This window comes from Colletotrichum godetiae (genome assembly GCF_030913485.1).
Source record: "Colletotrichum godetiae strain CBS 193.32 chromosome Unknown BDP55scaffold_3, whole genome shotgun sequence".
NCBI lineage: Eukaryota > Fungi > Ascomycota > Sordariomycetes > Glomerellales > Glomerellaceae > Colletotrichum > Colletotrichum godetiae.
The window spans coordinates 689822-703732 of NW_026851251.1; the positions used below are offsets into that span (position 1 = coordinate 689822).

At 56.0% G+C, this 13911-nt stretch overlaps 3 protein-coding genes across 3 annotated transcripts; 2 read left to right on the plus strand and 1 right to left on the minus strand.

Annotated features, from left to right (window-relative positions):
• Positions 1 to 7488: 7488 nt before the first annotated feature.
• BDP55DRAFT_710524 (uncharacterized protein) lies at positions 7489 to 8918 on the plus strand (the record flags this gene model as incomplete). Its single annotated transcript, XM_060578157.1, is given in 3 exon segments — positions 7489 to 7585; positions 7640 to 7761; positions 7781 to 8918. The coding sequence occupies 3 exon segments, from the start codon at positions 7556 to 7558 to the stop codon at positions 8916 to 8918; spliced, it is 1290 nt and encodes a 429-aa protein (XP_060435580.1). The 5' UTR covers positions 7489 to 7555.
• Positions 8919 to 9409: 491 nt separating this feature from the next.
• Positions 9410 to 11187, plus strand: BDP55DRAFT_626517 (uncharacterized protein; the record flags this gene model as incomplete). Its single annotated transcript, XM_060571641.1, has 3 exons — positions 9410 to 9837; positions 9890 to 10681; positions 10836 to 11187. 3 exons carry the CDS (start codon positions 9410 to 9412, stop codon positions 11185 to 11187), a joined length of 1572 nt encoding a protein of 523 aa, XP_060435581.1.
• On the minus strand, positions 11083 to 13039 carry BDP55DRAFT_747933 (uncharacterized protein; the record flags this gene model as incomplete). The annotated part of the gene is made up of 5 exons (XM_060580581.1): positions 11083 to 11872; positions 11961 to 12131; positions 12226 to 12400; positions 12507 to 12640; positions 12785 to 13039. The coding sequence occupies 5 exons, from the start codon at positions 13037 to 13039 to the stop codon at positions 11483 to 11485; spliced, it is 1125 nt and encodes a 374-aa protein (XP_060435582.1). The 3' UTR covers positions 11083 to 11482.
• Between the last annotated feature and the right edge of the window lie 872 nt (positions 13040 to 13911).

Consider the following 13911-nt stretch of genomic DNA (forward strand, 5'->3'; position numbering starts at 1 on the left):
GCTAGTGAAACAAAGATATGTTCGTGAAGGTACTCAAGACGATGCTCCGGGTATTGAAGCAAGTTGGCAATTGCACTCTTTCCATCAGCAGTACCAGCTTTCTTTCTGGGCCGATTGATTCTCCCGGATCACAAAATGATTGCTAAATGCTCCGTATGCGACCGAACTTTTACCAAGTTCCAGCATTTCAAGAGACACCAGCGAACACGTGAGTTCATTGTCCTCTCTGTAAATGTCTTCTCTCAGCGAGATGACCACTGACCATCTATCTAGACACGGGAGAGCGACCTTTCAAATGTGCCGTGTGCGGAAAGCATTTTGCCCGACGGTAGTATTCTCAAGCCGAACTTAACTGAGGTTTTGGGCTAATTATGGCATCTTCAACCATCAGGGACGTCATGGTCCGTCATTGTCGAGCTCACGCATCGGCCGATGTCGCTGCCGGACCCAATTCAACCCTTTCATCCCCGTTGAGTGAAGCTGGAGAGCCGGTCACCGACTGCGCTGGCCCAAGACAGCAAGACTCAACATGCAGTAGGCTGCATGAACGAGACGGGCTCGGAGATGAAATTCCTAATTTCATGGCCCTCGACCATTCAACCGACCCTGATCCTCTCCCTCTATTGGAGAATTCATGGAGCATATTTCCTAACCACAAAACTCAACTTCCCTCTCGCCTAATTTTTCTTGGCATCTGCTGTTAGTGAATGAGTGAGCCTACCACCAAATTACTAACAGCCGAAAACTCTTCACCTCCCCTTGCCGGAGCCCGCATCCGCGATGGCCTCACAGCCGCCGTCGGGCACCGGACTGATGTCGGCCGACCAAGCCGACCCCGAACCAGGCTCCGGGACACCTCCGGAGCCGAACCCCACCTCAAGAGCTAAGCGACGCCGCGACGCCGAGGCACAGCCGACCCGGCCCAGCCTAACGGGAAGCCAGCTTGATGCCACCACCGACGCCCCTACCTCGGCCGAGGGGCCCGCAGCCTCTACCGCATCTGCTCCGAGCGGATCTGCCACAGGGTCCGTCTTGACAGCCCTTGCAGAAGAAGCTAGACAGTACGAGGCACGGAAAGACGTCTTTCTGACCATTGCACGGTCCGTCGACAGCGTTGTCGCCAGCTTTGACGGTTCTAGAAAGCAGATCGCGAAAGAAGCCACTGCCTATGTCATTCAAACCCTCAAGAGACTGATCAATCACGAGACAAGCCCAATAGCGGCCCGGAGTTGGGCGGCTGTCGTCGCACCGATGGCGGGCAACACCACTGCGGCGACCCGGAGCGGCCAGAGCTGCCAGAGCTCTGCCCGCCCGAAGGCCACACTCCCCGCCGAGGATCAGCCGCAGGCGCAGCCGAAGGAGGACCTCCGCATCTTTGCCCGCGTCCCGGAAGAAAGCTTAGCGGCCGCTCGGAAGATCGCACCGTTCGCCGTACGACAGATCGTCTGTAAGGCCGTTGGCCTGGGGCTAGCGGACCTTCCCCACGTCTACCATATCAGCACAGGTTACTCTCTGAAGCCGCGAAACAAGCAAATACAGGAAAGACTACTTGCAAGTAAGGCAAAGCTGGCGGAATGCCTCGGCGCCCACCAGGTCGAGACGCCTATCAAGTGGTACACTTACGTTGTGCCGCGATGCCCAACAAAACTACACAGCATTGGCGGGGACGTCCTGGACCCAGCCACACTCGTTGAAGATGAGGTCTTCGCACAGACAGGACAGAAGCCTGTCCTTGCTCGACCGTCCCGCCTTGGGCCCAACCCAGTCACGAACGAAATATCTTGGCTCATATCATTCACATCAGAGGTCACGCCCTTCAGGCTCTTCAACCAAAGCGGCAGATCTCTGCCCGTCAAGAAACGAAGGACGCTCATCCGACACGACCCCGGCTGCCAGGGCTACCACTCCAACCGGTTCTGCGGACGACGACCGATCTGCAGCAACTGCGGAAGACCTTCCGATTCACACGAAACGGGACCCTGCATGGCCAGGCCCCAATGTGCCAACTGCTGCGGCCCCTTCCAAGCCAGCCACACAGACTGCCCAGCGAGGCCCTCGGCCGTAAACGGCGTCGTCTCCCTTCCCGGTCGAAAGGAGCGGGCTCGGATCCGGAAGGCCGGCCAGAAAGCATCGGACACTCTGTACAAGGCTACTCGATCCGACAGTAGCCAGGAGGCGGCAGGCGTCCCTACCTCCACCAGCCAGAACCAGCAACCCGGCGCCAAGCGCGCGCGCACGAGAACGCCCTCCGCAAGCTCGATCGTTTGCCTCGGTGACGGAAGCACTGACAGCAGCAGCATGGATGAAGACGAGGCGGACGAAGGCGAAGGCGAAGACTCCCCCGACAACACCTCCATCGACCGTCCCGTGCTACCCATGCCAAGCAGGAGCCAACGGGCAGCACAGAAGCCAAACTACAACGTCGCGAATGCCTACACCCACCTCGAACTCGACTCGGAGACGTAAGCCGAGAGCGGCGACCCCACGGATGCTACGCGTTGCGCAGGGCAACGTCGGAAAGATCTCCCCGGCGCACACGGCTTTCCTGCAGCTCTGCTGGGAGGCTCAGATAGATGTGGTCCTCGTCCAGGAACCCTGGACGGGCTGGAAGGACGGAAACGTGCAACTGAACACGCACCCGGGTTTCGACTCTTTCGTCCCGGTCGACTTCTGGGACAGCGAAGGAACCAGACCAAGAGTATTGACCTACACACGCAAAGGGATAGGGATGACGGTGGAGCAGCAGAGGCCTGTCCACACGAGAGACGTACTGTGGCTGGTGGTCGACAAAACGACGACTATCGTCAACGTGTACAGACAACCCCGCGACCCCCACAGCCGCACAACAGGGATACTGCTAGAACTCAAACCCCCGGAGCGAGCTTTGATCGCGGGTGACTTCAACGCGCATCACTACTCTTGGGAGCCCGGGACGAGGAACGGGAACCGGGGAGATGACATCGCAGGCTGGGCAGACGGCCACAATCTCTCTCTTATCAGCGAAGTTGGGGTGGCAACCCAGGATTGCGGACATGTCCTGGACCTGGCTTTCTCTAATATCCCTTTTGCGCACGCGCAGGTCAGCCCACAGCTACACCCGGGAGCTGACCACGAGGCCATCGTGGCCGTCATACCACTACTCAAACGCCCAGTGTCACAGGGAGAGGGCCACCCGCAGCCACGGCCACTGTCAGTGCCCGACTCGGCGCTGCCTCGGCTGAGAGACCTGATCGAAGGGGGGCTAGCTGCGATGCCCAATCTGGGGGATCAACCTACTCCGGAAGACCTGGACGGGCAGGCAAGTCACATCGTCGAGCTCTTCTCCCGAGCCATTGAGGCGGTCGGCAAGAAGAGAGGAAAACATGGTAAAGGCGCGGCTTGGTGGACGGAGGAATGCGCAGAGGCCCACAGAGCATACCGTGCTGCCCGCAACCAACAAGCCTGGGAGACGGAGCAAGATGCGCACCTTTATCTAATGGAGAAACGAAAGGCGTTCCTGAGCACGGTGAGGAAGGCTAAGCGAGCATACTGGGCCGGAAAGATCGATGGAGTCGCTTCAGACCGGGACCTGTACCAGATCATGGGTTGGCGGAAGGCGAGCCTACTGACCAGAGCACCCCCATTGGTTGTGGACAACCAGACGATCGAGGATACTAACGAAAAGGCTCAAGCGCTTCGGGGAGCCCTTCTCGACAGGTTTAGTGCGGAAGATGACGCACCGGGTGACCCGTTTGACGTACCCGTCGTCCCGAGGCGAGCGATTACTTGGCAGGACAATGTTAGCGGAGAAGAAGTGAAGACGGCCACCTTAACAAAGACAACGACCCCTGGTGTGGACGGCATCACAACACGCCTCCTCCAGGCATGCTGGGATGTCATCTCGGAACCGGTCAGGCAGCTATTCCAGTCCTGTATGCGGGCCGGCCACTTTCCTCTGCCCTTCCGCAGAGCTGAGGTGGTCATGATCCAGAAGGCCGGCAGGGATGCCTCCAAGCCCGGGTCCTGGCGGCCGATCGCGCTCCTCTCGTGCCTGGGCAAGGGACTAGAGCGACTGATAGCCAGAAGGATGGCGTCCCTGGCGATTGTCGAGCGCATCATCAGTCCGCAACAGATCGGGGCTCTACAAGGCAGGTCAGCCGTCGATCTGACGACCTGCCTCACCCACGACATCGAGATGGCCCTCCTAAAAGGACTCACGGCGACACTTCTGACTATGGACGTAAAAGGGGCGTTCGACTCCGTCCTTCGGAACCGGCTCGTCATTAGACTGCGTCAGCAGGGATGGCCACATGGCCTGACCAGACTGATCTTTAGCTTCTGCTGCAACCGCACCGCTAGAGTCCGACTGGAAGAAAGCACAACGGAGTACTTCCCGCTGTCATGCGGGCTGCCTCAGGGGTCACCACTATCTCCCATTGCCTTTCTGCTCTACATCGCAGAGATACTTGAAGACGACCCGAACGCGCGATTCGGGTACGCGGACGACATCGCCACTCTGGCCATCAGCCCCTCCCTGGAGAGCAACGTCGCAATACTCAACCGAAGCGCAGCCGGCATTCTCAGATGGGGCTTGGAGAACAAGGTCTCCTTTGACCCGAGCAAGTGCGAGGTCATCCACTTTACTAGGAAGCACGGCCAGCCAGCGGAGCTGCCAGAGGTCCGGGCGGGGGATTTGGTGGTCAAGGCCTCGACGAAACCTGTACGCTGGCTGGGTGTCTGGTTCGACAAGAGACTGTCCTTCCGGCACCATGTCGACGCAAAAGTAGCTGCAGCAAAGAGGGCAGCTCAACATCTGAGACAGCTTACGAACACAAAGAGGGGACTCCCAGCGGCCGCCGTGCGAAAAGCCGTCGTCTCCTGCGTACTGCCGATCGCGCTCTTCGGCGCCGAAACATGGTACGCAGGTATCACGAAGCCGGCTTCGAGACGCCAAGCGGAGACAGACACGAATCCGCCTCTCCAAGGAAGACCCGTCAACACAGGCCAAAAGGGGCTCGTGCAGAAGATCGACAGCGTCATTACAGCGGCAGCAAGGGCCGTTCTGCCTGTCTGGAGGACAACGCCAACCAGTAGCCTCCTCCGAGACGCCGGCTTACCGTCAGCCAAAGTCGCCTTAGAGGGCGTCCGCTTACGGGCCGCAGTCCGACTACAGAGGATTGATCGCCGACACCCGCTAGTCGCGCGGCTCTCCCAGCAGGGACAGCAACAGACGAGACTACAACGGACGGCTGAACTTCTGCCAAGATGCGGAAGACCAGCGTTCCTTCAATCACAGTACCTGCCAAGCTCACAGGATCAGATAGTAGTTCAATGCAAAGAAGAGGCTGCGAAAGCTTTCGAGCGCTGGCTAAAGACAGTACCGGAAAGCCATATGATCGTCTTCTCGGACGGCTCCAGGGCGACGAACGGAGCCGTGGGGTACGGCTTCGTCATCTACCGAGACTCCAAACGCATAGCACAAGGGTGCGGCCGACTCGGACTAGCAGAAGTGTTCGACGCCGAGGTCGAAGGGGCGCGAACCGGCCTCAGAAGGGCTCTGCTCACCAATCGCGGTCATCCAATCCACATATGTATCGACAACACCAGCGTTATACAAGGCATCCGCGGCAAGGCGCCGGACTCGTCACAAGACGCGTTCCTCGAAATCCAAGAAGCGGCCAGGATATTTGATATACGGACGCACTGGTCCCCGGGACACCAGGGCATCGAAGGAAACGAGGCCGCGGACCGGCTGGCCAAAGAAGGAACGACACTGCCGGCGCGGATGGGTCAAATGGCAACACTAGCGGGCATCAAGCGGCTTGCAAGGGAAAAATTACAAAGCCAGCACAGGAGATGGTGGTATAAAGAGCGAAGGCCGCGGTACGCGGACTTGGGGCTTGAGGCAGCTCTGTCCAGCCCTCCTGAACTGGCCTTGCCGCGGGCTACGTTACATCACCTGCTGGCGGCACGATCGGGTCACGGGGACTTCGAGCAATATCACCGACGTTTCAACCACGACGACGCTCTAATGATGTGCTCTTGTGGAGAGGCGAAAGACGTGGACCACCTGGTCTACTGTCGACTAACGCTGGCGAGGAGGCAACGGTGGCCGACCCTCCACTCTCGCAGTATGCCCGAGCCCATAGGCCCTATGGGATCTCTCGAGGCCTACTTCAAGAGATTAATCACCGACCCACGAGGCTTCGAGGCCTTTCTCCGCGTGACGGACTTCTTCCAGAAGATCTGTCTGCGGTAGCAGCATCCACACCTACGTAGATGTGAGTGCGGACTACAAAGAACCTCCCGATTCCAAGGGACGATTTGGGAAAGAATGAAACTGGGGCACCAGCGGGAACCGGGGACAGACAGAACGCGTAGTGGCCACAAGGCATGATTTGGAGGACGATGTAAAGAGACGACGTACTGTAGAGTAGGTAGCCTTGGCTCACGGCCCTCCACGCCATATACCCTTCGGGAGGTCTGCGGTAAGGGCTCTAGCCCGGCCGCCACGGCGTTAAATACAACAACAACAACAACAACAACAACATATTTCCTAACCAGACAGGCGATGGGTTGAACTTCTGGGCATCTGGGTCTGGATACCAAAGTGATGTTGCCCTTGGAGCCATGCAACTATTGAGAGGAGTCGCAACTCTTCCGCGGTCGCAAACTTGTGACGTTTTTGATTCTCAAATCTTTCTCACAAACCTAATAATTGATTTGCCAACTCCTGATAATACTCTAGAATTGGAGCCACAGTCCGGAACTGTACAGTCAAAGTGTGAAAAGCTACGAAGTCTATGGCCGGCCAGGCCATGTCGAGTTACTCCCATGATGTCCACTCTGTGGCGTGACATAGCATCTCGGACGGACCGAAACCTCTTCTCGCAAGCTCCGGCATGCAAGAAGAATAGCTCCAGTGGAAGCACACAGCATCACGGCGTTAACACCATGAACATGCTGTTTGAGAAACTACAGCCCTTAACCAGTTACAGCGCAGGCTCACGCTGTACCTGCACTACATCGGGCCTCTCCTCCAAGAACAACGCTACGTCTTCGTCTGTCCCCGGCTCATTGCAGCCGCAACAGATGCCCAACTATTGTCGAACGTGTAGCAACTACCATGAACTTCTGAGCTTGGGTCTGGAGCAGTACAAGAGGACGTTTCACCCAACTTTTCCGGTGATACATTTGTCGACTTTCTGCGTCGACAACACACCTTCCACACTTGTTTGCGTTATTTGTTTACTGGGTCTCACTTACTTGAGTACGGAGGAGGCTGCAGCATTTGGTTCCATTGCCTTCCCGGTGAGTCGTCCCCTTGCCTTTTTGGTTTCTTTTTCAATACTGAAACAAACCATCCACCATTGAGCAGTTTGTCCTAGACCGGGTATACTCGGAAGTCATCGCCAACTCCTTTGCCGATACTAGCCTAGAGCAGAAAATGTGCATGTTTGCGACCTCGGGCCTTGTGTCTGCCCTCTTCATCCTTAACGGAGTAAGAGTATCACTATTCCCTTCTACTCCAGCTATGGCCTAACATGTAAGCCAGGGAACTTCATCCTCCGATCAAATGCGACTGCTATACATCAACACTCTTACAGTAGGTAATTTCATCGCGAACTTTCTCATAGATAAGAGACTTACCTAATATAAGGCAGCACGGCAACACGGTCTCTTTGATTCTGGGATGCAAAACAACCTAGCTCATGCGCTTGAAACTACAACCAAAGAAGATGAGGATTGGATAGCATGGAGTCGGATCGAAACGACTAAACGGTGAGATCTTCTGATGTAGTGGATCTAGTACGCATGAACAAAAATTACTGACTACGCCGCTTCGAAGAATTATCGTCCTACTGATACTGGTTGACGCTTGGTTCTCGGATCATTTTTCGCCAGGGCCGATCATCTGCACGGGGAACATCAATCTGTTCCTTCCATGCGATGTTAGGCTCTTCCAAGCAACGACGGCCAGTGCGTGGAATCGACTCGTAAACCTAGACTCACTAGCCGCACACCCACGCTTCTCCCTCCTTCGTGGAGAAGCGGAGCTTCCGGTTCTCCAGGAGCCTGTTGAGCACCTCTCCATGAATGCCATGCTTATATCATCCCTTCTACGGATCTACGACAACCACCGCACTTACCTCTCCACCTGCGACGACGAAACGCTGGCCAGATGTCACTATACCCCTTGGAAGTGCTTCGCTCTAGAAGAAAAGGCAAGAAAAAACACAGAACTATTATTGGAAATGATGAAGGTCTATGGACCTGTGATGGAAGATATTGGCTCCGACTGCCTAGTCACATGGAACTGGATGGGCATCATACTGACGACAGATTATTGTCTTCTCGAAGAAGCAGCAGGGAGGAGCGGCGTTGAAGCTGCGAAGAACGCCATACCCAAGATCAGGATCTGGACCCAGACCCCGGCAGCGAGGCGAGGCTGTCTTCACGCGGCGCAAGCTTTCAGGGCCACATCCCGGCGACGAACTCAAGACGGTGGATCATTCTCGGCTTCCAAGAATTTGTTCAGCGCTGCCCTCGTGCTAGCCTTGTATCTTCTCACCTCGCCCTCGGAAAAGAATGATAACAGCGGCTGTGCCAACGAGTTTGAGCTGCTCGGCAACGTTGACTGGAAGTCCCTCGGCACCGAGGGTCTGTCTGATAAAGTTGATGAGTTATCAAGCAGCGAGACAGTTAACGCAGCTGCGGACTTTATCCGGCTGGGAGGCCCTGTCTCCATGCGCAACGAAAGGTGCCTGGGTGGGCTTCGTTCCGCGCAACGGGTTCTTCTAGACTTTGCCAGTCTATTGGACGATATGAAGAAGTGGAGGATAGGAGATTACTCACGTCTGCTTTACATGATTTGTGAGAGCCTCGGGGACCTTTGTGCAAATGACGAGCATATAGCAGGAGGTGGGACTGCCCAGTGACACAACGCGAAAACTTAGGTTCCCGGAGAGTTACGTCAAACAAACATACTCATACTAAGCGTATCTCACAAGAACAATCAACGTCGATCCAGGGAAGTATAGTTCAAGTGTGCCATCTGGTAAACCATCTGACAGCGGAGATTCACCGTCTTCGAGCGGGTGCTGCGGCAAAACTCCGACTACGACTCCAGGCCTGTGGAGCAATCTTATCATCGTCTAACATCACGTATAATGAACGACACGAAGGTTGTCGATTCTGCTTTTAAATCTTTTCTTGAGTTTCTTTATGAAGAGACTGAATAACCCTGGTTTGTAGTCATTCATCTGGGTGTAATACTTCTCTTTCCGAATCCAGCAAAAGTTTAACCACCATGGCCTCCGGAAACTACACGATAGACCTTGCGAGGTTCGCGGCTAGCCTCACCTCCAAAGCGCTGCCAAAGAAACTATAAGGCTCTCTCCCAATCCTCTTACTTGATACTGTCACCGCCATGCTGACCGGCATGGTCCGACCCGTCTACAAATCGTCAGCCGAGGCACTCACCTCTATCCACGGCAACGGAGGACCCCAATCAGTCGCAGCCATCGACGGCACGGAAACCACAATCTTCGGCGCAATGTACCTCAACGGCATTGCAGCCGGAGCATTCCAAGTCGAGCACGTCGTTCTGAACGCACACCCGTCCTCCTCCGTCCTGCCCGCTCTACTAGTCTACGCCTCCACCTCGAACACAGCCACCACCGGCGAGGACTTCCTCACCGCCCTCGCCGCAGGCTACGAAGTCTGCGCGCGCATCGGTCTCGCATTGGGAGCCTCGGTAGAAGACGAGCGCGGCTTTCACAACCCGACCATCAACGGGCGACTTGCCGCCGCGGCAGCAGTGGGCAACCTCCTCGATTGGGACGCCGAGATCATCGCGTCCGCCATGGGGGTCGCGGCGTCGAGCTCGGGCGGGCTCGTGGCCTTCCAGACGACGAATGCCAAGACGAAGCAGATCCATCCGGGCCACGACGGACCTTTGGGCATCGAGGCAGCGCTCATGGCTCGCGCGGGCCTGGGGGGGACCGCCTGATGTGTTGGGGAACGAGATGGAGTTCTTGCACGTCTTCTCGCCGGAACCGAACGCTACCGCGCTCGCGGATCAGCTTGGTGATCGTTGGGATTGTGAGGCGACGACGGCGAAGCACCATTTCATGCACTCGAGATTCCAAACGCTCGTCTCCGGCATCCAGAATCACAAGAAGCGAGACCCTTGGGACAAGGAAGTCAAGGGCGTCACGGCGTACGTCGGCCCTCGTCTCTTGCGAGAATCGCATCAGATCGCTCACCCCGAGACGCTTGACCAAGCACAGTACAGCGTCTTGTTCTGCCTTATTGCCGCGGTACTACTGGATTTGAGCAGTCCGTTTATCTTCAACGATCCTCTGGTCGGGGATGAAGCTGTGAAGAAGTTCGCAGGAGAGGTCGTCATTGAGCAAGTCTATAACGACGAGAGGACAGAGGCCGGATATGTCATTGTGTCGTCTCCTGATGACAGCACTGTGAACATCACCGCGCCGTACAGCGGGTACACCGGGCTGTACGAAAAACCTAATTTCCTTGAGGCCTTGGTGGATAAGTATAACCGAACTACCAAGGCCCTAAGTGTGGAAGGCGCTGCACAGTCCCTGCGCTCTTTGGTTGAGTATATGTGGATGGAAACAAACATATCTCACGTATATAACGAGATCGTGAAGGTTGGAGAAGAGGCCCGCTCAAACTAGTATAGGCAGCAGCCGCCATTTCAGTCTCCTGATTCCAGAACAGCATCGGCCAAGCCTTGTCCGGCTCACAATCCCACCCAACACCCCGCACACACATCAATCACAGTCACTGTCACACACACACACACACACACACACACACACAATGGCCAGCTCCAAACTAACCGTAACCCTCAAGAGTTCATTTCGCGCCCCGGACGGCACCTTGTGGACCGCCGGGGATGACGTGAGCGAATACTACCGCGGCTGGGGCTTCACCATCTACCGCACCGCCTACGGCCCGGCCACCGACGCGCAGTGGCCCACCCTCCTCGACAAGATCCGAGTCCAGGTCGTTTCCGAGATAGACTGCTACGTCGAGGCCGGCGAGGAGGACCTCGCCGCACAGCTCAAGTCTCTCTTCGTCCTCGACGCCCGCTCCGACGCCGCCCTGCTCGCGGACATGACCATGGGCGAGGTGCGCAAGATTTACAAACAGGCGGCGGTGACCAGTCGCAGCTCCTGAGACGACGATGACAACGGCAACGGCCAGTCGCTACCCCTCATGCGCGACAGCCCTAACCAGCGCGCGTTCCTGTTTGCTGATGCAGAGGTTGTCACGAGTTATGGCACGCAGCAATGGTCATATGAAGTGGGTTAAAGTGGCTTGAAGTAACCCATCTGGAATGAGCACATGAGAGCAGTCTATAGACTAAGAGAATGTGATATCCACGTGAGAAAGCACGTGGCAAGATGCTTGACAAGTGCTGATACCATCCCTGTTTCGTGACAGAGGTGCTAGAGGGCGTCGACCGGGACCCCTACTTCTGGGTTAAGTGCGTCGGGGCTGATTTCGCCGAGGGAGACTTGGCCGAGGCGGACAGAGCACAGGCGTCCCGGGGGAGGGGTAGAGCAGCAGCCGGGATATGGTCTGGCTGGATGAAGATGACGACCCGCAGCGTGGTCGATTTGTGTACCGAGATGCCGGTGTGCGATCTGGCTAGCATCGCGCCTGGTGCGAGATCCGCGGACAAGATGCCTGTGTGTAACGGCGAGCTGACCGGGTCGTCGCTAACGAGCAAGATGTCAAGCGGCAAGTAAGGCGATGGAAGGGGAGGGGGAGATCTGGGCTGTGGGAGGTTTGGGGACGATAAGGATAATCCATGGGGTCGACTTAGATGGCTATTTAGCACCGTCAAAATCTCGTGTGGCTGAAGAAGTCAAATTCAAAGGGGGGGATAACAAAATACACATGAAATAAAACCGCACGGAAAAACTAAACTACACAAAAATGCGTACAGCGCCCCGAGACCCGTCTTCGACCGTCAAAACGCCCCAGTACCGCCGCGTCGTGTCGATGACGGCCTGCACAAAGTTCATCGTCTGGTTGATCAGGAACGTGTTGAAGGACTTGCGCGAGCTGGCGTCATAAGGAGTTAATGGGAGATGTTCCTCGTCTATGGATGTGTGCTGATCATGCTCATAATCGATAGTATGGACTTATCGCAGCGGTGATTGTATTTGGGGTCCAACCCCAGCAAACTTCTGAGTGTCGCGTTCGCACGCCATCAATATCTCCGTCTGCCATATCTGCCTCCTCCTCCGACTCATCACCGTCGTGAGGGATATCGCGGTCCTGGATGGCGGTGGCGATGGCGACTCTAAGCATGTCTCGAAGCTCGCTGAATGGAATGTGGATGTTTGCGAGATCGTCGTGGGAGTGTTCATGGGAGTCGAAACTGGAAAGAGCTAGTTAGCACAGCTCCGCTGGAAAGATTGGTAGTCACGGCCGACCTCTGGCGAGAGCGGCCGAGTTGGAACGACGGGGGACGGGAACTTTCTCACCACTGGCGAACCTGTCCGTGAGGAACGTCCGACGTATCCCTGACCATGTCGGAGAAGTAGAGCGACAAGCTCGCATCGGCGCTGAACGGTTTCCAGTCCATCAAAATCTTCGCGAAGCCGTCTGGCTGCATCACCTAGACGCCGGCGAAGCACTCGTCGAGATGGTCCAGGATGGCCTCGAAATTGCTGGTTGGGTTAGTAGGGCAGTAGATCTTGAAGCCGAGGACAGTCCGGATTCTGCGACGACCGCGCGTGCCCTCCAGATATCCCTGGCAGACCTTCAGGATTTCGAGGTCCTGGGGTCCGCTGGGGTGGGAGTAGGCAACCTCGGCGACAATAGGAGGGTTCGTCTCGAGGGGGAAACGACCCCAGGCAATGTCAAGAACCTTCTTGGATCGCGATTTCGACTTGCCCTTCAGCTCGATATCGGGGGTACCCCTGGATCGGAAGTCCTCGATGAGAGGCTCGGCCGCACCAGTAACCCTGTGGCAGATTGAGGCAGCGAAGTCGGTATGGACGCGTGTTTCGGGCATCTTAAAGGTCAAAAGGCCATCTTCGGCATCGTACTCGATTCGGAGTTGTCGAGATTGCTGCGGAAGGAATAGCGAGCGGCTTGATCACCGTCGGAGGAGAAGCCAGAGTCGGAATCCAAGAAGGAAATGGAAGCGCAAGCTCGAGTGTCAAGCTAGTTTCGATTAAGTCCGAGTTTGAGGTCAAGTTAGCCGACGTCTAGGCCAGGCGAAGGTTCGCTCTGCAAGCGGTGAAGGAGAGCTTCGTACGATTCTGGCGATAAGTGGAAAGAAGGATTTTCTTGATCTGCTGTGGTGAATTGGCCAAGCGCAAGACGGTATGCAAAGGCAAGAGCGTTGTGGAAGGTGTCGCCTTCGCCATTGACTTGGTTTGGCACCATGATTGAGTTGGATGCACGATTTAGGTTGGTGTTTGGGGGCACCGCTTTATCAGCAAATGGCCTGTGTTCATTTGAATTGGTGCATGCGCGGACAACAGTGTCTTTGTCGTCCAGATCGCTGGATGTTCAAAGCCTGAACAATGGGTGAGGTTGATGGGGAGAGAAAGTTGTGGTGAAGGTGGGAGAGGGTTGACAGAACGCTGTGAAAGGACGGCAGAAGGCCCCGCCCAGGGAGCTCAATTTACCACCTGTGGCTTGAATGAAGTGCCCAAGAACCCACGCCTGCAAAAAGTCACAGAGGTGGTGTAACAACGGGTCCGTGTAATGATCTTACACTGAGCATTAGCAAAGATCGCTAGTTATTGGATAATCTCTGACGGTCAGAAGATTTTGTGGCTGCCGGCTGAGTTCCACCCTTTTTGCTCTGCTGTAAAAGGTCCTATAGTAGTACTTGGTTGTAATTCTGGTGTTATGGCCAGGCTAGCTGATAGTGAG